The following is a 23,071-nucleotide window of genomic DNA, read 5'->3' as shown; positions in this document are numbered from 1 at the left end:
TACCTGCTACTACATGGTCACAGAACGTATATAAAATGGTATTGGAGGTTTGTATAGGTCCTCTATAGGTGGACTAGGTGAACCCCATTACTGTATGTGCATTGTTGGCTGCCTTGTACTTGAAGTTTTTCTCTATTTACAACACACAGGATTGTGGATGAAGGGCAAAAAAATAATAAATTCAAGTACACACTCCTTCTGCTCATGACACGGACATGCTCGAGGTGTAGCAAGCAAATAGCACAGACATGAGATGCGTTCATGTACATCAGGTCATTCCACAAATTTTTTTGGCAAAGACTCTGCAAACCCCAAAAAACGGCTCCTGGGACGCAGGCAACCCACCAGTCAATTCTATAGTCACTCACTGAGCCCCCTGGTGGACAAATTGATGAAAATGGCTTGTTTGGTCATTACCTTGTATTCCCACAATACTCCTTTCTAACCCCCCCCCCCCCCCCCCACACACACACACACGCACACGCACATACACATACAGCATCATGAGGCAAACAACCTTCCATAAATCTCCCTCGCACACAAATCTCATCTGCAGAGAAACGCAAGTCTCCTATTAAAAGAGGAACCAATGTCAGATGAATATCAGATGAATTTGCCCTATGAATAAAATTCCGAGGCCCCAGGTGATTATTACCTGGGCTGTATCAGAAAACTGCTATATTACTCTATTTTATATCTGAGGAGAGTGGGTGAATAGATGCCATTCTTGTGCCGACATGAGGGAGAGGAAAACGAACTGATGGGTGAACTTCAAGCGATGATAAGCGACGGAGGTTATAGCGTAAATAACACACAATATGCATCGATATGTACAGTGGGAAATATGAAATATTGTATTCCAGGCATATAAAAGGGCAGCTTTCTTGTAGAGGATGCATTTGCTCATACTGTCTTCTACTGTATATTGAGTACACATTCTGTATATCTATTCTGTGTATATACTGTATGATTCTGTGTATATATTCTGCTGGAATCAAAGACGACTGTATTCATAAAACATATAGACCCTCCCCAGCTGGGATTGATAACAAATTCCTTCAAAGATATGTCCACAAATGGCATTTCCTCTCCGTGTGTACTCTGGATGACTCCCTTCAAAATGTCAGCACACAGTGACCCGCAGTAAACGTGTCAATGGACGCATGGATGGAAATGTATCGACGCCGCCATTCCTAACATAACACATGAAGTATGTCAATATCTTTTGCTAGAACGTATTGAATTAAAGCTAACTTTATTTCTACTACTTTACTTTATTAAAATACAAACATACATACAGTATTGTTTACACAACTGATCTAAAAATATGAACATGAATGCACAGGCCTCACAATGAAGCAAAAGCTAGTTTCTGCTACAGAATGTGTGATGTTATGGCATTATCATATTTCATATCATATTTCCTCACAATATCAAGCATGCTACAGTATGTGCTCAATAAAATATGATTAAAGGATTCTCCAGAGACAGCATATAGAACACATATGTACGTATACATTGTAACCTCAGGAAAGAACTAATTTATCTCTGCCTTGTTCCTCATGTTGTGTCATGGGCGTATTTTTATGGAATCTCTTCTTTAAATTAAATTTTCAACCCCCTTAACCGGGTGGTCTATACAATGTGATCGTTTTTTTCCCCTATATCTATTTTTAGCTGTAAATCTACCATCGGGAATGAAAAAAAAGATTTTCCCTTAACAGCGAGTCTTAAAAAGGCACATAAATGCCAACAATATTGACTGGGAGAGGAAGCTGCTTTTGTGAAGCTCAATGACAATGGGCACTTTTATGACTGAGTCCTAATCCCTTTTATTGCACTGTAAGTTGAAAACGTCCTGCTGGCTACTACTCCATCTCCCACTATAATGTACGCTCGCATCCGGGTGTGTCTGGCACCTCACAGACGGCCGGCTGCACAAGAGCATAAACAATCTGAGAAGCACACAGATGGCGTCATCTTGTGTTGTTGCACACATGGATTTGGGGGTGGCTTAACTCACACTTGGGAACTGAATGCAAAACAAGAAAAATAATGAAGATCTCAAACAAGCAAGCAGACGGTGGTTTCAGTTCTACCAGTATATCAGGATTCATGAGTGGTGAGAGCATGTGTCCATTAAGTCTTTTGTTTGCATGTTATCTTGTAAAAAGAAGAATTTCATTGCAATATGAAGACATTGACATTATGCCGACTGATTTTGGAAGGACTCCATTTTTAAAACCCATGTACAGGATCGTGAATAGTATGATCGTTAGCAGCGAAATGTTTCGGCTTCATTTACACTTCAATTAATGGGATTGGTTTCGAAAGACAGAAAAATCTCCTATTGAAAATAGGATCCCATAATTACCTTAATAAAATAATCCTTAATGCTAAGCTTATGGACCAGTTTAACCGGGGTTTAATTTTTCATTTAAAGTGGTTTAAAACCATCCATTCATTTTCTATGCCGCTTATCCTCACGAGGGTCAAAGGTATGCTGGAGCCTATCCCAGCTGACTTCGGGCGAGAGGCGGGGTACACCCCGGGGCACATATAGACAAACAACCATTCCCACTCACATTCATACCTAAGGACAATTTGGAGTCGCCAATTAACCTAGCATGTTTTTGGAATGTGGGAGGAAACCGGAGTACCCGGAGAAAACGGACGGGGAAAACATGCAAACTCCACACAGAGATACCCAAGAGGATTCGAACCCAGATCTTCCCCATCTACTGACTGTATGGCAATAAATGTAGTTTATAGATATTATTTTTAACATACTGTCCCAATAGGGTTAACCCCCTTGCTGGTACCTTGCTGCCTCCATGAGGACCAGGGTGCAGATGGAGAACTTCCTGCCTTTGCGGCACCAGGGAATGGGCAGGCTTGTTGTGAGAGTGGTGGTAAGTTGGTAAGGTGGTGGTGGTTTTTGGCTGTCTGTCAAGGGGGTCATCAGTGCTCTCCATAGTGCAAGGGTGTGGAGGGAGACTCTTGTCGCGTCATAGGGCCTGGGGGGAGAGAGGAGGGGAGAGGTATGGTGGTCAAGCTCTGGGTTTTGAGTCTGGATTTGGACCCACACCACCACCATTTTTGTGCTGTGCTAAATCCGTTTCTTGTACTATAATGATAATATCAAATATACCAGACAGATGTGGGCGCATAACTTGGAAGAGCAGATGTAATGCAATCATTGTGTTGTTTTCCTGCCAGTTGAGATGGACCAGCGTGGCTGTATCGTTAGACTGCGTTATCAAAGTGTCACATTCAACTGCTGTCAAAACTCCTGCAACACAGGAGCAAATCATGTTATTCTGCTTACTAAAAAAAAGAGGGTGTCATAAATGTTCCATCTATTCAATTAACTAGGGTCATACTAGCCGATATTGGCGGAACAATTAGATATTGTATTACTGTATATTGGTATTGTTTTTTTCTAACAATATTGATATAATATTGATGAGCTGCAAGGTGCTCCACAGAGCACCTTCAGATTGTAAATAGGCAATTTGAAATAACTGTAAAGCGCTTTTTATGCGAGGAGGGAGAAAGACGTCTTCCTTCAATACTTGTGATGTAATATCACACCTCGGGAAAGATCACGCAGCAAAATAATAACAAAATATTTACAATTTCATTTCACTCCAGTAGTTCCAGGTCCAGTGTTCCATACTTTGCACCTTGCACGGATGTTTGTGCCACATAGAAATGTGCACTTTCCCAACATAGTGTTGCTATTGATGGTTGGACAAGGTATAATAGTTGACTGGTTATGATGTTTCAAATAAATATGGCCATCTTATAAAATTGGATTTTGCATAAATGGTGTTTATGTAGCACGAAAGCTAATATGGATTGTAGCTGCATTTGAAGTGGTCAGTATCCATCATCTATCTACCTTTATCTACCTCTGCATGCACTTTAAAATGATGCTACCAGGCTGTCGGTGTACTTTCCATACTGTTACAATATTGGTTCTGTTGCTGCTGTGTTGTGCATTCATTTTCTACCGCTTATCCTCACGAGGGTCGCCGGGGGTGCTGGAGCCTATTCCAGCTGTCTTTGGACGAGAGGCGGGGTACACCCTGGACTGGTTGCCAGCCAATCACAGGGCACATATAGACAAACAACCATTCACACTCACATTCATACCTATGGACAATTTGGAGTCACCAATTAACCTAGCATGTTTTTGGAATGTGGGAGGAAACCGGAGTACCCGGAGAAAACCCACGCATGCACGGGGAGAATGCAAACTCCACATAGAGATGAAATTGAACTTGGGTCTCCTGGCTGTGAGACCTGCGCGCTAACCACTCAACCGCGGCGCAACCAAAAATCATATTCTCTTTAAATATGAGGGAGATTCACTTAGCAGGCTAGAAAAAAGGTGTTTTTCATTATTTTTTTAAGCTGCTGCATCTTCCCTGAAGTCTGACGGGAGGCCGAGGGTGGAATTGAACCCCGGTGCTACTAGTGCTAGTCATGAAAAATACTGCTTTTGCAGCCATGGCAAGGTAACAATATCCATGTAGAAGTCCAATACCGATCTATTAGAGCAGAGTGGACAACAGAAATTGGCTATTGTGTGACTATTTTTACAGTGTGGAAGCCAGTGAAGTGAATTAACTACTAAAGTGATTCCAGTTGCAGCTGACATTCATACAGTCTAAGTCATTACTGTCTAATTTGACATTTCTAAAGCAAGTGAATACATGTTTTACGCTTCACGTGTGACAATGACCATGCTAGTCCATTGGTCCATTTACAAGCGTCTGCTTGTCAGGAGTCAAGACAGCTGCTTGCAGTTGGAGCACGAGCCATCAATCACGGCCTACTTTATGAAATCAATTATGTGTTTTCAGGCTGAAATGCGCCATTATTGGCAATTTGGGCTGGAAATAGCACTTTACACCGTTTCATTGGCCAGGAGAGCTCAAGCAATACTCACGCACTTAGGTGAGGAAAAGATCGGGATTGATTTGCTAAAGAAGCTGAAGAGGCAGCACTTTGTCAGTCTTTCTCCCTCTTGCCCCTCATTAACACGTCGGCTGCAGCCACACTTGTCATTCAGACCTAAAATAATAAATATATGCTTGGTGAGCACTTTAGTGTGGTTCATTTGGCATTCGCTGTGGTATTTTTGACATGAGCATAAAACTCCACCGTACTAAGTCATTTTTATGACAATAATGGTTAAATCGCCAAAATCACATGAAAATCTACATTGCGGTTACTCCCTCATGCTATCACAGATTATGGAAAATTAACTAATTCATCAATAACCTCCTACAACCTCTCGCTAAGACAAGTTGTATGTATTTTCGCCACTAGGTGTCAGTAATGTTACAATGATTAGACATGACATTACATTAGATTATCTTAACACTGCATGGAGTCAGCCGACATGAGTGCCAAAAAAAAGAGAAATCCTCCAATTACGTGTGGAAGTGGTAATTTTTTTGGCTTCTTACTTTGTCCTTCTTCGCCGCTCAAACCCTTTCTAAAGTGTAAAAATAAATACATTTAGTTTTTTCACTTAATATTTTGAATGCTGATTTTATTTTCTGGCCATTAAAATATATATGTGTGTGGACTGCTAGGTCAGTAATGTTACATTGATTAGACATGATATTAGATTAGATTATCTCAACACTGCATGGAGTCAGCCGACATGACAGAGTGCCAAAAAAAAAAGAAATCCTCCAATTGCGTGTGGAAGTGGTACATTTTTTGGCTTCTTACTTTGTCCTTCTTCCCCACTCAAACCCTTTCTGAAGTGTAAAAATAAATACATAGGAGTTTTTTCACTTAATATTTTGAATGCTGATTTTATTTTCGGGCCGTTAAAATATATATGTGTGGACTGCTAATAGCCCCTGGGCCACACTTTGTACACCCCTGGTATAGAGAGCCAGGACAGCTGTTGTGACTTAATATATTACTTAAAAAAGTTGAATACCTAGGTTATGTTTGTATGCCACAATTTCACAAAAAGCTTCTAAAATATACTTTTAAAGAGCACCATTTGTCATTTTTACATGCCTTTTGCTGCCATTTCAACACTGGTCCGTGCCTTTCGTCCATGTCACATTCTCATCTGAGCTCAGAGTTCATTTGCGAGCCGACTGAGACGAATCTTTCATGTAGTCTTGGGCCTCGTGTTTGGTGCACACCGGGGTTTGGGTAGTTTGATAGTATGGCAATATGGACATGGGGCACAATGATTGACAATGACAATGCACGTTATGGCCAGCTATTGGTGGAACTTGTGTAAGAAGTCAGCAGAGCTCCAGTATATGTGTGTCTTACTTTAACCTGCAATGTGCTATCTATATGTTACGGTACACACACATTCCTGATAACCAAACATGACCAAACATGACAAGTGTGAACACACCTTTATAATCTTTTATAATCCTGTATCCAAAATGGAAGCTAGAAAACACAACTAAAGGTGAGCGGCAATCTCTCTGCATGTCTGAGCTGGCCAGGCAGCTGTCTTCTTAGTGGTGATTCTGTTCAACCTACTGTTTGGATGTGCCTGGAGGGCCCAGAGGGATCAATTACACAAGCCAGTACCGACCCAGAACTACAGTAGAGAAGAGTTATTCCGTGAGGACTTCCATCTTGAGGTGCTTCCACAGAGGGATGTAGATGATGGAGAAAAGGATGGCTTGCTAGGCTGTAATGGCTGCTATGATTGGGTAAATAGCAGGGGTGTCAGCAATTTGTCCGACTATTGTAAAAATAAAATGAATAATAGTAAATAATTATTATAAGCACAAATTATTTTCTAATAAATTAAATAGAAATACAATCATATTATTAATATGGTAAATTACAAAATATATTATACATGATTTTATACACAAATAGTTCAACTTTGTCACTTTTTAAACTAGTTTAAATGCTATAAAACAAAGAAATATAATAATAATAATATTATAGTGAATTATAGTGACGGCCAGTCCAGGGTGTATCCCGCCTCATGCTCAAAGAGAGCTGGGATAGGCACCAGCCAACCCGCAACCCTTGTGAGGATAAGCGGCATAGAAAATATATGGATGGATGGATTATAGTGAATAGTCTTATATATTATTTTACATTGTTTTATGCAAAATTAGATCAAATTTGTCACTTTTCAACCATCTTTTAATGGTCATGCAGCCAGGAGATCTGTTTGGACATCTGTGTGTAGAGTTTGCATGTTCTACCCGTCCGTACTGTAACCGTTAAGCTCACATTTCGTTTTATTTTCGGTACGATAAGGGAACAAATGCAAACCATCTTAAGTTTGTCTTAAATTATTTAAAAAAAACAAAGCATGAAAGTGTCATCTGATTACAGTAATACCTTATGTTTCTCCACGAATTGGTCCCAGACTCTCCCTCAATGTGTACAGTGTAGGAAATCAGTATGCATGGGTACCAAACTAAAGAAAACCTGAATATGGACATGTACCGTTACACACCTACTAAATAGCCTCTAAGCAGATTTTAGAGTGTATTATCGAGTGTACAAAAGCTTTAGTAGGAGTAATACATATTCTAGGACACTTATTCTTTCCTGGAGATTATTTATAAAACACCTACATGAAGGACTGAAAGAGCAGAAGGGATTATTGATTATTGCAGCATGTTCTTCCTACTCCATTTTGGACAAAATGCAAGTGTAAAAAGGTATTTAATGTAAATTTGTTAAGTCAAATACCACAAACTCAAAGGCACTGAGTACTAAAACAACACCATTGTGCAGCAACCAGATGATGCTGCACTGGTCTGCCCGTGTCTCTTTTGAATCGTTCATCTTATTAGCCTGTCAAAAAAAAAAAAAAGCCTCCACATCACCTGGGGTTATTTTGCTTTTTCTCCTCTAATGGTGCAATCACTCCGCCGCCATCTAGTCAAGCGCCCCTGCACACAGAGCTTCTTGTGTCGTTTTATCTGCCAGTCTGAAATGGTGGAAGACACAATGCACAGCGTCCTCCTCTTGGGACAACGTCAGCAGCAAGGAAGAGGAGGTGGAGGAGGACGACGACTGAGATTACATTTGGCAAAAGACAGTCCTTTGGAAAGGCAGCAAAGGCATTTGTCTGTGGTAACTCAAGTACATTTACATCGTTTACTATCATTCAGGATGAAAAGTGAGCCATCCCCTTCTCCATTACTGTCTGGCTGGCTGTATTTCTTAGTGCTACTATGACTTTGCAACCAGGCCATCAACAAGTCAGCAATTTGCCCGACTACTGTAAAAATAAAATGAATAACAGTAAATAATTATAAGTACAAATTATTTTCTAATAAATTAAATAGAAATACAATAATATTACTAATATGGTAATTGACAGTATATATTATACATTATTTTATACACAAATAGTTCAACTTTGTCACTTTTTAAACTGGTTTAAATGCCATAAAACAGAGAAATATAATAATAATGATATTATAGTGAATTATAGTGACGAACAGTCCAGGGTGTACCCCGCCTCTCGCCCAAAGACAGCTGGGATAGGCTGCAGCCTACCCGCAACCCTCATTAGGATAAGCGGCATAGAAAATATATGGATGGATGGATTATAGTGAATAATCTTATCCATTATTTTACATTGTTTTATGCAAAATTAGTTCAAATTTGTTACTTTTCAACCATCTTTTAATGATCACGCAGTCAGGAGATCTGTTTGGACATCTGTGTGTGGAGTTTGCATGTTCTCCCCGTCCGTGCGTGTGTGGGTTTCCTCCCACATTCCAAAAACATGCTAGGTTAATTGGCGACTCCAAATTGTCCATAGGTATGAATGTGAGTGTGAATGGTTGTTTGTCTATATGTGCCCTGTGATTGGCTGGCAACCAGTCTGGGTCCGGCCCAAAGTCATCTGGGATAGGCTCCAGCATACCCCCATAGTGAGGAGAAGCGACATAGAAGATGAATGGATGACACTGTAATTTGATAATGAATGAATGCTATACTAGGCTGCACAGCGGACAAGTGGTTAGCGCGCAGGCCTCACAGCTAGGAGACCCAAGTTCAATTCCACCTTTGGCCATCTCTGTGTGGAGTTTGCATGTTCTCCCCGTGCATGCGTGGGTTTTCTCCGGGTACTCCGGTTTCCTCCCACATTCCAAACACATGCTAGGTTAATTGGCGACTCCAAATTATGAATGTGAGTGTGAATGGTTGTTTGTCTCTATGTGTCCTGTGATTGGCTGGCCACCAGTCCAGGGTGTACCCAGCCTCTCGCCCAAAGACAGCTGGGATAGGCTCCAATGCCCCCCGTGAAGACCCTTGTGAGGATAAGCGGTAGAAAATGAATGAATGAATGCTATACTATAATATTTAAGTGTCACAAGAGTGCTTTTTTTGTCCAAATATAATATAAAGTATAAATGCTAGACTTTGTCGTGTGATTGGGTACTTGATCTCGATTAAAGCTGTGCACCAAACTGGCAACCAAGCAACAGAGAATTGTTGCATCGAGACTTCCATCATGGTCAATTTGGTTCATATCGAGTGGTACATTCAGTTCAGTGACAATATTCTCTTCTTTCATTACCACTAAAGAATTACATTTTCGAGTTCTATCAAGAAGAATGTTGATATATTGCAATGAACGGCATGACATCCCTGTCGTGTGTTTCTAATATGTGTCCTGCTGGTAAAAAAAAGTAACGTGGTACAAAAGCGGCAGTGTAAGCAATGTACATATCAATCTTCATATGTTCTTCAGGACAGAAAAACAAATCAATGTGTTTATATTGACAGGGCGTTCAGACTAAGATAAATGCATGGTGAAGATAAGCGAGGGGGTTGGTGTGTGTGTATGGGGGGGGGGCATGATGGGGGAGATATTTTTAAACAGAGAATAGCAGCGGTTGCATGAGTGACAATGTTTGTGTTCAGGGGAGATGCAACGGTCGTTTGATGTGCTTCTCGACTCACAATGAGCCGTGTTGTAAGAGCGAAAGCAGAAAAGAGGTCAGCGGTGTCATCCCCAACAACAATCCTACTCCGCTCAACAGAAGAAGAAGAAGAAGAAAAAAAAGGAAGTCGCAAACATTTGACCAATACACGCAAACTGCTTCCTGACATTTGTCCAAAATAGCCCTTTATGGGGCTTATGGGGCTGAGTCAGATTGACTTGGCTTGGTCATACGCCCCCCCCGGGGATCCGCCTGCTTGTCTGCATTGATGTTTTCACACAAACACCTGACGGACAGGTCGGACATGCTCACTGGACTGTGCACAGCACATACTCATCCTTTGGCAATATCTGGGCAGGGACAGTTTGGGCTTATACTTGGAAAAGCCTCGGGGAAGGGGGCATTCGTTCAAAATAAATTGACTAAACGGTTTTGCTTTTGCATATCATCTTAGTGAGAGTCTGCAGCTATAACAAGACGGTTGATGTTTTTTCTTCCTGAAATTTCTGACCTTTGATGCCCTTTTAGTAGTTTGGGTTGCATCCTCGGAGGCTAATTCAATTTATTACCACAACGAGAAGACTCTCAACCTACACATACAAGCAAAGGGTATTCAAACCATGCCTTCAGGTAGAAAGAAGCAGTAATGATCATTTTATTTGTTGTCCTTTCAGCTAGTGTGAGTGATAGTTTCACAATTTTAGTCCTTTTTGCTGGAAAGAGTGACATTTTTGCAGCTGAGGGTGGTAATTTTACATTTGTAGGTCTTTCTGACGGACAGGGTGATACTTTTAGTTGATTTTTGTGAATGTTTGCGCCACGCTTGGCTTGAAAGGCGCGTTGTGCCACTCAGCAGTGGTGCCAAGCTGACAGACGACGGCTGGCATTTTGTCTCCTCTAAATGTCTCCCACTTCTGCAGCTGCTGTTCAGAAGGCAGCGGATGTGGCTGGAGGGGCCTGACAGAGGTGGACAAACCCGGTTTTCATTTAATAATATGGGAAGACTAGAAATACATTAATTGTAGAATACAAAAGTTGTGATACTATTGTTATGTGATACTACTTCATGTTCTGGGAGCATTTGGCTTGGAATAAGAAGGGCGGGTAGCTCCTGGCCATTTTCATTTTGTATATAATTTGTATATAGTATAGCCAGTAGGACATTGAAACACTGCATGTCTGTGATCCGTATTGGTATCAGCCGATTTCACTCAAGGATTATCGGTATCAGTATCGGCAGCATAAAACCAGATCGGAACATCCCTACTTTTAGTCCTTTTTGACGGACAGAGTGATACTTTTACTTGATTTTTGTGAATGTTTGTGCCACGCTTGGCTTGAAAGGCGCGTTGTGCACACTGTTTTCAGCAATGATGCCAAGCTGACAGACGATGGCTGGGATTTAGTCTACTCTTAATGCCTCCCATTTCTGAATCTGCGGTTCAGAAGGTAGCGGATGCGGCTGGAGGGGCCCCGACAGAGGCGGACAAACCTGCTTTTCATTCAGGTTTTCATTTAATAAAAATATATTAATTGTGAAATACAAAAGTTGTGGATACCAGCATTTTGGCCATGTTGCTTGAAATAAGCAAAGGTGAGTAGCTCTTGGCCATTTTCATTTCGTATATAATTTGTATATAATATAGCCAGTAGTACATTGAAACACTGCATGTCTGTGATCCGTATTGGTATCAGCCAATTTCACTCAAGGATTATCGGTATCAGTATTGACAGCATAAAACCAAATCAGAACAGGCCAAAGTGATACAATTTTTCAGTCCGTTTTGCAGGTCAGAGTGTTTAGTGTAAAACATATTTAGACCTTTTGCTTGTCTTTTCAGTCATACTTACAGATCAGATTGATATTTTCATGATTTTGTGCTGAAGAAGCCTCGCCCCACAAAAAGACACCAGTCTGGACTAACCAAAGACTTCCTTTGCAGCAGCATTAAAGCATCCATCATATTTTAAAAGGAATTCTCAACAGTGACCCATGACTGCTTGCTGCCAACTACTAGAATCCATGACAGTGAAAGCTGTTTAAACATGCACGCATGGCCGTCCGGCCGTTTGACTAGCTGTCACTGGGCTTAAAGTCAGAAACGCCTGTCATTGAGAGCTGATGACTGACGTACTAAAGGAGGGTATGAAATGTACATGTAGGCCAAAAAGTACATGGTCTCCCTTTGCAGCAAGGTGCGCGCTTATGAATATGCGAAAAAAAAAAATACATGTGTATCGGTCAGCCATGGAACGCTACATTTGCACACTGACGCACATTTTGCACAAAGCTGCTCTTCTAGCTGTCAAACATAATAAATGGATGCAGCTACGTATTGCTTATGAACATGCGTGCGGCCCATGTATCCTGCCCAGGTAACAAATGACATTGTAGGTTCTTACACAAAGCGTCTGTCACCCCGGTCGACCACGAGCAGGTATATTCAGATATCTCGGGCGAAAAGCTAACCGATGTGTGCGCTCATCTTTCATCGGCAAGGCATAAACAAGTGAGTCAGCTGATGACTAAATGATGACAGATGCTTTAATGATGCCCCGCCAGGCCTCAGCCTTCGCCCATTGACATTCACGGATAGGGCGGATGGGGTCGTGTGTGTGAGCCCTGTTGATGTTTGGACCAGTTAAAGAAGATACAGGAGGGGGAATTCATAATACCATGAAATGTCTCTCCCATTACCATTAAGAGCGTCCCCAATTTGAGATCATTCCTGACGACAAGGGGAAATATGAATAATGGACATTTAGATGAGCTTTAAACAAAGACAGAGGGTGGAAATGCATCTCAGGTGCTTGAAGGTTTTTGTGTTTATTTATTAGCTACAATATGATAAGACAATACTAAAGTGGGGGGTGGGTTTTTAGTTTGTAGCTCTTTGTGCAGGTGAGGGTGATATTTTAGCATTTTGAGTCCTTTTTGCAACTCAGAGTGATTATTCTACAATCATTTTAGTCCTTTTTACAAGTCACATTGATACTTTTACAACATTTTTGTCCTTTTGCAGTATCACCTCGTACTTAGGTACGTGACACAATAAAATGTGCTAACCAAGTGACAAAATAAAAAAACAAACAAACAAACAAAAAAAAAACTTAAACTATATTAGGAAAGCAGGAAGTGAACAAATGTAACAGTTACTGATTGTAAAAGTACCAGATGGAGGGGTAGGATTTAATAAGCTTTGCTTCTTCCTACTCCTTTCGATCCCTTTTTTTGCAGGACAGAGTGATACTTCTGTGTTTTATATCCTGTTTGCAGGTCATTGATAATTGTATCATCTTTTTAGTTACTTTCTTTTTTTTTTGCAAAATGACTACAACACTGCGGCACGGTGGTCTAGGGGTTAGCGCGCGGACCTCACAGCTAGGAGAACGGGGTTCAGTCCCACCCTCGGGCATCTCTGTGTGGAGTTTGCATGTTCTCCCCGTGCATGCGTGGGTTTTCTCCGGGTACTCCGGTTTCCTCCCACATTCCAAAAACATGCTAGGTTAATTGGCGACTCCAAATTGTCCATAGGTATGAATGTGAGTGTGAATGGTTGTTTGTCTATATGTGCCCTGTGATTGGCTGGCGACCAGTCCAGGGTGTACCCCGCCTTACGCCCGAAGACAGCTGGGATAGGCTCCAGCACCCCCCGCGACCCTCGTGAGGAAAAGCGGTAGAAAATGAATGAATGAATGAATGACTACAACACTGTAAAAGTATCACCTGGCATAAAGCATGACTAAAACAGACCAGAGTAATCATTTAACAAGCTTAGAAGTCCCTTTTTGCAGGTCAGGGTGATCATTTCACAATGTTTTATCCTTTTTCAGGTCGTCATTTTAACTCGTTTTTCGACATTTCTGCAGAAAAGGTCGCTCATGTTAGCAAAACCTTAACATCTATTTTCTATCCATATCATCATGCAAATTAGACACATTTTCCATATAATGCATCTCGTCAAGCATAGAGATGTACAAAATCCTCGCACAATTAACTTCCTTTCATTTCCAAATGTTATCCCGCGTCGTCGCGCAAACAACAATTTTTCAATCTAAATCATTTTCAGCCACAGCAGGTAGCTGCATGATTTCTACTGAGAGAGAGAAAAAAAAAAGAAATATGTGCTGCCAGCATTTGGAGTATTTAACAGGCGATGCAACACAGCAATGAAATGAAACTGCAAAGTTGTTTTTGTTTTGGACTTTGTTATAATTGTTGGGATATGATCATTATGTTTGGTGCGTACCCTGCATGGGCGATGACACAAAAAGGTGATACTGTTAACCACTGCACTGCTGTGCTGACTAGTTTGCTGTTTAAATGGTGCTAATGAGCTGCTTTCACAGCCTGGGACATGCTCAGGTGTATTCTAACAGCGACCAGTCGGTGATATCAGCATGGAAAAACAAGACGTGTACAAAATGGATTCTATTGTGCTTAATTATACTGCAGACGAGGTGGGAGAGAGCCTGAACTCACCGTGGTTGTTTTGACTCGGCCTCCGGGTTGCGTACAAGTCCAGCCAGATTTATTGACTAACAGGTCGCAGCCTTCATCCTCCAAACACGGCACCATCTCGCACCACTGCTTTTTCCGAACAATGGCAGCTGCAGAGAAGGAGATAACAATCAGAAGTGACGGGATATAAACAGATGAAGAAGATTAACATAGAGAGGCTGGGTGGACATGATGGGGGTTGAATATTAGAAAATACACATTGAACTGTAAATGGAGTGAAACATGGCGGCGGGGGATTTTGGCAGGGTGGGAGTTGATGCAGAGCAGCCGATTGGAGGAGAGATGAGGGATGCGGGCAGATGAAGAGCAATGAAGTGCACGCACAATTGAAAGATATGAGATGGCGCAGTTGGGCCTGACAGTGAGAGACGAGGGGATCAGACAGATAGCAAAAGTGGGATCATGGGATCATCCAGGTAAAATGTGGAGATTTCATCCAACATATTCAACAACTGAAATACCGCAAATGCTCCAACCATTGCCACTGCGTTTATTCACTCAACGCAGCAACTTCATTTGGAAGGGACCACATGGTTATTTAATAACAGGTACATTGCACAGCATAGTAGCAACAGAACCAATGTTGGAAGGAGCCAGAATTAATACCGCCGATGAGTTAATTATGATGCTGTTCACACCAACAGCTGAGTAGCAGCATTTTAAAGCGCACACAGAGGTAAATACAGCTACTGGATGCCCACCAGTCATGGTCCCTCAAATGCAACTACTGCCACATTTTAAGAAGACACTTTGTCAAGATTTTTTCACATGAAATCCGATGATTATTTGCTCTTGGAGGCCACACACCCATGGTGTACCCTGCCTCTCGCTCAAAAACAGCTGGGATAGGCTCCAGCATACCGCAGCATGAGGATTGTGTGTTGTATTTTGGATAGAAATATGCGTGTAGTCTAGCAGAATTGGTTCAGGGGGTTGGTGCATGAGTGACATGTAATCATTGTGTCTCAAGTAGCAGTTTTTGTGTAAAAACAATTCAGAAAAAATGTAAATTGTGCTAGGAAACAATAAAAACACACATTGGACACACCTGATTTACAGTGTACTCTTATATAGCTCAATATATTTTGTACAAAAAACAGCCTAAAGCAGTAGAATACTGATTTTGCCATATTTGCTGCATGTTTTTTGATCATTTTGTACTAAATGTTTTTGTATATTTTGCTTATTCATTCATTCATTCATTCATTTTCTACCAATTTTCCTCACGAGGGTCGCGGGGGTTGCTGGAACCTATCCCAGCTGTCTTCGGGCGAGAGGCGGGGTACACCCAGGAATGGTCGCCAGCCAATCACAGGGCACATATAGACAAACAACCATTCACACTCACATTCATACCTATGGACAATTTAATCTAGCATGTTTTTGGAATGTGGGAGGAAACCGGAGTACCCGGAGAAAACCCACGCATGCACGGGGAGAACATGCAAACTCCACACAGAGATGGCCGAGGGTGGGATTGAACTCGGGTCTCCAAGCTGTGAGGTCTGCACGCTAACCACCCGACCGCCGTGCAGCCCATATTTTGCTTATATCGTAGCTAAATCTCAATGATTACATTTACATAACTAAGAAAACCAATGTAAATATTCAGTTCTACAAGCAAGGAGTGCGTCCTTGGAGCGCATTATTGTTTTAATTAAAAACACCGACACTAAGAAGTAGCAATGACACAGACTAAGACATTCCTCTCTGTTACACAATGTTTATGTGTTTTATTATGAAAAAGAAATACAGTATAAGATAATATAATATTACATATTGCACTTACTTGCATTAAATATATAATAATATAACATAGCGGATATTTCATTACTAACCAATTACCCTTACATGCATTTTTATTAAATAATAAATAGGAGCTATTAATTATTCAAAAAACAATGATGAGTGATTCTCTCTGGCATCACTGACAGTTTCTCATTCGGAGAATGATCGATCCGACGAGCGCCACCGGGGGGGACAACACGGGGTGTTAAACTGTGCGGTTATGTCTTCTCACTCCGCTAGTTTGTTATCGCCATGGCTACACCCACCAGTGGACACCATTTGGACATGGCCCACAGCAACTGCATGCTGCTTATGAATCTAGAATAGTCAAATAAATAAAATGAACATTAATTATGAGAATGGTAGTCATTTCACACGTTCTACTCATGGCCGCCATTCTGAACAGTGACGATGTACTTCTAATATAAGATGGTATTTTATCCATGAAAAAAACTCTCAGAAAGACGGTGTCATATTTTATTCAAGGCTGGCCTTTACGGTGGAGTCAATATGGCTCCGAGGAGGTCTTTAGGTGTGCAGCCGGTTTTTTCAAATGCACTGAAAAATAAGAACTAGACATTGAAACATTAAAAACAACATCCCGAAGAAAAAAGAACTGCTTAAAGGATGGACGGGAGACCCTGAATTAATTAAAGAGGCACTCACATGTCATATTCTCTTGTCATGGGTAACACTCTCGTAAACATATTTGCTTTCATATCTATAAAGTGTGCATGGAGGGCACCTTGGATGTGTCATTCTGTCACGTGTAGCTCATCAGGAGGCACTGTGGGTAATGCTAATTCCTTCACCGTGAACTACCTTTGAATGCAACAAACAAAAGCCTTTCTCTGCACATCACAGTCAGTGATAATTTGTCTATGTTTGGCCCACTGGTAAAAAAGGGACCACCGAGGTAGGTGCTTCAAGGTTGCCATGGCGATGACAGATACCTTATAAGAAGCCACTGAATAAACTGACTGAATAAATAAACACATCACAACGTTTGGACAACGTTTCGTCAGTGGAGATAGGGTGTAAAAAAAAAAAAGAGAGAACATGATTACACTCTCTGTGGGACACTTATCTCCCCACCAAATGGTCCATCACACTCAACACTCATGTCAACAGCCAGCATCTTGGCCTAATAAATTGTATCTAATCCCAAAGCAAGATGGCAGAAAGATGGAGTCCTACGTAAAGAGAGAGAGACGACATATCAGATCTTCCATGATGAATGTGTCACGGCACTTCCCAGATGAAGACTTTTGATAATTACCGACTGTAAAGACTAGATAGAACCTGAGCAGGTATCAGCAGGAGCATCTAGTTCCTAATATCTCATACGCATAACCCCGCATATAAGACGACCCTGAATATAAGACGCAGCCAGACTGGAACAGATCACTGGGTGAGGGAAAGATGTAAACACACGGCACCGTGACATCACACACCAAACTATAGAAGAAGCAATCATTTCCAAGGCTCGTTGAGAAATATGATTTCCGAGAGTCATTTTGGAGTATGAGACAACAAAATATCAGGAGAATATTGACTTCGGCGAGTCAGACCAGTCATTATATTATATTCAGATATTATGAAGGCTTCTAGTCAAAGCTCACTTCTGGTTTCATATTTTCAAAAGACACAGTTTCAAGGCACCCACAACACTGAAACACTAAAACACTTTGGCGTTTTGACCTGAAAACGTTTCAGTGTGGCTCGCCCCTTTGTCACTGGTGTGTGTGTGTGTGTGTGTGAGCGACAGGAAGAAAAGCCTTGGTTTGCTGGTGTGAAGCTGTTGGGCGCCACCTGTTGGTTTGTGTGTATAAATCTCAAGACTGTGAATATAAGACAACCTGACGAGTACTGTCTTATATTACATTACATTATATGTACATTATCAATTAATTATACAATTCAGGACATATGATATCAATGTATAATTATTTTATACATACATAAAACGATATTTTTATATTTTTTTTTACCAGATTTAAATCAGATGCAATATAGAGCCCACACCGATAATATTTATCTTCTATGGTTAACTTGATTAACTGTTATTATTGAATGAATGATTAATGGTTTGTCTGATTAATCGTCAACTAGTCATTTTTTTTCATTTATACATGTAAATGTGATTTTGGAAAACAATGAGAAATATTTTTGCCTCTTTATTGACCAAACCAGTTTGTGTTTGGTTGATATTGATTTAGTCCGTTTAGAATCATCCAAAGTGCGGCCCGGGGACATTTGGAGAACACAGTTTGTTTTTTATTGTCCCGAAAAATCATACCCAAAATATTTAACTAATAATAAAACAAAAACACAAACACATGTCATCAACATGAACAACCCTGGAACTTTTCTGACACACTTATAGAAGTTTGTTTTTAAATGTTTGTACATATGATTATTAGTATGTGGCCCTTGGTAGGAAAGGACACCGCTAACCGTTTTCTCGATTAATCAAAACCACTAGTTTCAGATTAAATGACTAAGAAAATAATCACTGCAGCCCTATTCGCAATTCTTGTCTTCTACCTTGACTGCCCTTTCTGTTTTATTTAAATAATGCAGCACTTCCACAGCATTTTAACACGTCTGGGTATTATTCTGCTGAAAAGCTATATTGCACGGGTATGTTTAGTGAAGCTCTATGCATCAAATTGTTTCAAGGTTGCATTTTCTGCCACTCACATTGGTTAGCTGGAGCAGCAGCAGCGAATCAACATTATTCATCATTCCCCCTGCAATGAGCCGCTTGTAAATTGGAGCTTGCGCATACAAATAAGCATCCATGTGTGAGTCTGACTGTGTGTGTGTTTTCCTGTGCTTCTTCATCAATTCCCTCCTGCACGCCGCCTCCTCCTCCTCGCTAATGCGCCGCCATGTTGCCGAAATTCAGACAGAGTCAAATAAGCTTTTACGGCAATTCACTGTGTCTTCATTTGACGTGAAGTGCGGTGAATGCGTTAGGGTTTTCCTGCCCGGCCTCTTCATCCTACTGTAAGAGTAGAAATGTCCCCACGGTACATGCAAGTAAGTGCACATTACCACCATGCATCAGCACACAAAGAGATGCCTGTTCTCTCCTATTACCGTCCACTTTTATTGTTGGAAAATTGGCAATTTAGTGCTGTGCCTCACCAATGTAGCAAACTATGCACAATATTTTGGATTGACTTGTTTTTATCTAACCTTCTGGCTGAGCAGAAAGGACTGATAGTAACTGATGGGTGCCTCATTCATTCTTCTTCAACTTAACTCACTGGTTTGATGCCTTTTTTCATATACATCATCAGCAAATATTGTCAAGGGAATATAAATATACATAAATGGAATATTTCGTATTTAGAGCATGGAAAAACCTGCTAAATATGTAACATTTGGAACATTGTTAGAGCTCTCTAGACATGACATAACACCCCTATAGTCACGTTTCCACTTGTATTAACTAATATAGTAAACAGAATAAGTGACAAATAAGACATATACAATAAGATTTGCATATGTTAGTGTCGGTTTCTTATTGTTCTTTTTTCTCTTCCTGTCCTGTACAGTACTTCCTGCGGTAGCTATTGCTTGGTCAAAATTAGCTTATTTGAGAATATGTTATTCTGACATTGATGCAGCAGCATTTTAATCACAGTTTGGACTTTTTTTTACCTCCTAAAGGTTATCATATGTCATATAATTCCTGATCACCATTGAGTTTTAGCTGCTGATAATGACAACTGAATATGAAAAATAATGTCATTAGTCACAACTCAGAGCACAACTTCCTGTTTGTGATGATTGGCGGACGATCACGATCAAATTTGATTTTGTAATAAGTTGCAAAAATTATTGTGTTACCTTACAAAAGTTTCGTGAGATCTCATATTTTTTATTTCATTATTTTACCCATCAAAAGGTAAGACGACTTCACTGTTGTGTTTCAGAGGTGCTCCAATCCGATTTCAGTCCTCGGCCTTTGAGAATTGATGGTGTAAATCATTAATTACCTAATCATGCAGCAATATTATTAGGAACAAAAAATGTATATTTGATGCACAAGTAAATTAATACAGATATGGAAAAGTGGTAGGCTCGGTTAAATAAGTTTGGCTTCTTCCTGCTCATTTCGGACATGCTGAATTGTGCCAAGTGTAAACATGTGATGTTTACTGCGTTTTATTGTGGTGTGTAGCATTGCTTCCGGGTGTGTGTGTGTGTGTGTAAGCCACCAGGTAGTGCTGCTATCATTCACTCACAGATGTGCGCTGACATTTCCGCACAGCTGAGCGACAACAGTAACCCCTGATTTGTTGGCGCTCGCACACACAGCTCCGCGGACACACACATGTGAAGGAGAGCCCAGAGGCTCCGCGAGCCAGAGGAGGAAATGTCAGCGTCAACAAGCACATGTGGGAAAAGAGATCATTTAACACCACGGTCTACAGAGACGCCACTCCATCAGTGGTGAGTGATCAGCTCTTGACATGTAGCATACACATTATAGCATTCAATCCCTAAAGATGTATTACTACATATTCAAGTCAGCATCAACATGGAAAATACATTCACTGGACACAACTCACATAATAGCAAGCATTTTTACTGAAGTATATCATCTCAAGGCACAGTACTATGTCAATGAAACTTAGTAGTTAGTATACAGCTTGTGTATAGTATCATATCATATATGTATGTATATATATATATATATATATATATATATATATATATATATATATATATATATATATATATATATATATATATATATATATATATATATATATAGTATTTTGAGTATCAATCTCAACTGAAAATTACTCCACACAGAGTCGTTATTGTTCAAATTCACGTTGCCCCCAATGAACCACAACTTCCCAGTGGTGGCGGCACTCAAGCAGGCCCAGGCCATGACGCTACCACAGCAATTCTTGACTTGTCCTGGTACTCTCTTGCAGGCTATTTAGAAAATATTGTTTCTCTTCATGAACCACAGCTCCCCAGCGGCGGCAGCACTCATGCAGCTCCAGGCCATGATGCTACCACCACTATCCTTGCCTTTTATTGGTAATCTCTTGCAGGCTATTTAGAAAATATTGTTTCTCTTCATGAACCACAGCTCCCCAGCGGCGGCAGCACTCATGCAGCTCCAGGCCATTATGCTACCACCACTATCCTTGCCTTTTCTTGGTACTCTCTTGCAGGTTATTTAGAAAATAATGTTTCTCTTCATGAACCACAGCTCCCCAGCGCCGGCAGCACTCATGCAGCTCCAGACCATTACGCTACCACCACTATTCTTGATTTGTCTTGGTACTCTCTTGCAGGCTTTTTATGGCCAATGGAAGCCTATTTCCAGATACACAAGTCCAAGTCCTAACTTAGGCACTTTTCCTCTCATTTGTCATTCATCCGTATCACAGCTACGAAGTCAGCAAGTATAAATTCACACTTTGCTGCAAAGCAGACACAAATTTTAAAAGCTTAAACATTAACCATGGTCTTGGCCAAGTTCCCAGGAGGTACTAAAGTTGCACTCATTGATTTCCATCTTGGCTTGTGCATGGCACGGAAAAAAGAAAAGGAACGGGATGTTTGTCTTCACCGATTATGAATAACAGAAACAAGATAACAATGTAGAAACCAAAGTGTTGTCAGCCTTCTTCTTGTAACCAAATGAAGTCGGAGGTAAGTGGGGAAAAGTTAATTTATTGTCAACAAGAGCTGAGGTCAACCAGCATATGCATGGTGTGACAAGTGGACACATCATCACGGCAGTGGAGATGCGTGCAGTGGTAATGAAGGTGACTCAGTTGAAGAGGATGAGAAATGACACATTGACATATTTTAAGACTTAAGTAGAACACACTCCCTCAATCCCTCCCCCCTCCCCACCTCAACCCCTGCTGGCTACAAACAACAATGAACACGCTGGTATAATTAGTTATCATGTTTGCTGCTGATAAGTGCACTCTTGTATATTTTGCATTGAAAACCGAATGTTTGACTTCCTGGTTGTTGTCTTGTCTCTTTAGCCTTCTTGACCTCTATATATCCCGAAACTAATCCGCCTTCAATTATACGTAACCTTTTAGTTGGTGGAGCTCCCTCCACACACACCTCCAAGCACCCGCGTCTTCTACCAATAAATCTGTTTATTCCCCTCCTTGCTCTCATATAATTCTGCCTAAACAAATTCTAATTAAGCAATACAGTAATACAACGTGAATAATAATTCCCCCCAAATGCGATAAGAGCTAATCATTGACGATAATGTATAAGCCTTGGTTGTTATCAGGTTAGCTGCACTTTATGAATACTAATAGCAGTATTTATGGATCTTTGACTAGCGTTTTTTTTGTAGTAGATTCATTAAAAAAACAGCAGCTAATATATTATAGAGCAGGGCTTCTCGGTCGGCTCACCCATATACTGAAAACCATTCAGTCTCTCAAGAGAGGAGCTTGTGCATGCAGTACTTTCTCCGCTCTGCAGGGGGCTAAAGTGAGCAGTGTGTATCCTAATGAAGCAGCAGTAGAAGAAGAGTAAAGACAAAAATGGATTCTAAAGGACAATAAAAGTGATTGTACATTTGATCAAATGTACTTAAATATTTGTCAGACCAACCCCACATAGATGTTCTGCACTCTTAATCACTGCACTTATCCCTATCACAGCAACACACAGGAGTGTGTCTAAAAATGGCTACAATACGGATGGAGTTCCTAAGGGATTGTAAAGTTTAGAAAGTCTTCCATCAAGCATAAATGATAGCAGAGGCCCGGACAAAAAAGTGGCAAGAACTTGAACCAACCTGGACCCCACC

General features: G+C 40.8%; 1 protein-coding gene across 3 annotated transcripts in view; it reads right to left on the bottom strand.

The window, feature by feature from the left end:
• The window catches only part of LOC131132440 (chemokine-like protein TAFA-5), a 122,811-nt gene that overhangs the window by 4,877 nt on the left and 94,863 nt on the right, over positions 1-23,071 (bottom strand). For 2 of the 3 annotated variants that reach the window (XR_009130363.1, XR_009130364.1), the window contains exons 3-4: positions 14,416-14,543; positions 2,823-3,017 (exon numbers count right to left, since the gene is read on the bottom strand). Coding sequence is in view for 1 of the 3 variants with exons in the window: in XM_058078050.1 (XP_057934033.1) it covers positions 14,416-14,543 (128 nt within the window). In the remaining 2 variants the exon portion in view is untranslated. The remainder of the gene's footprint in view (positions 1-2,822; positions 3,018-14,415; positions 14,544-23,071) is intronic. The other variant, XM_058078050.1, reaches the window with a different exon arrangement.

Source organism: Doryrhamphus excisus, chromosome 7 (genome assembly GCF_030265055.1).
Source record: "Doryrhamphus excisus isolate RoL2022-K1 chromosome 7, RoL_Dexc_1.0, whole genome shotgun sequence".
In the NCBI taxonomy this organism is placed as follows: Eukaryota; Metazoa; Chordata; class Actinopteri; order Syngnathiformes; family Syngnathidae; genus Doryrhamphus; species Doryrhamphus excisus.
This window is presented reverse-complemented; position numbering and strand designations above follow the sequence as displayed.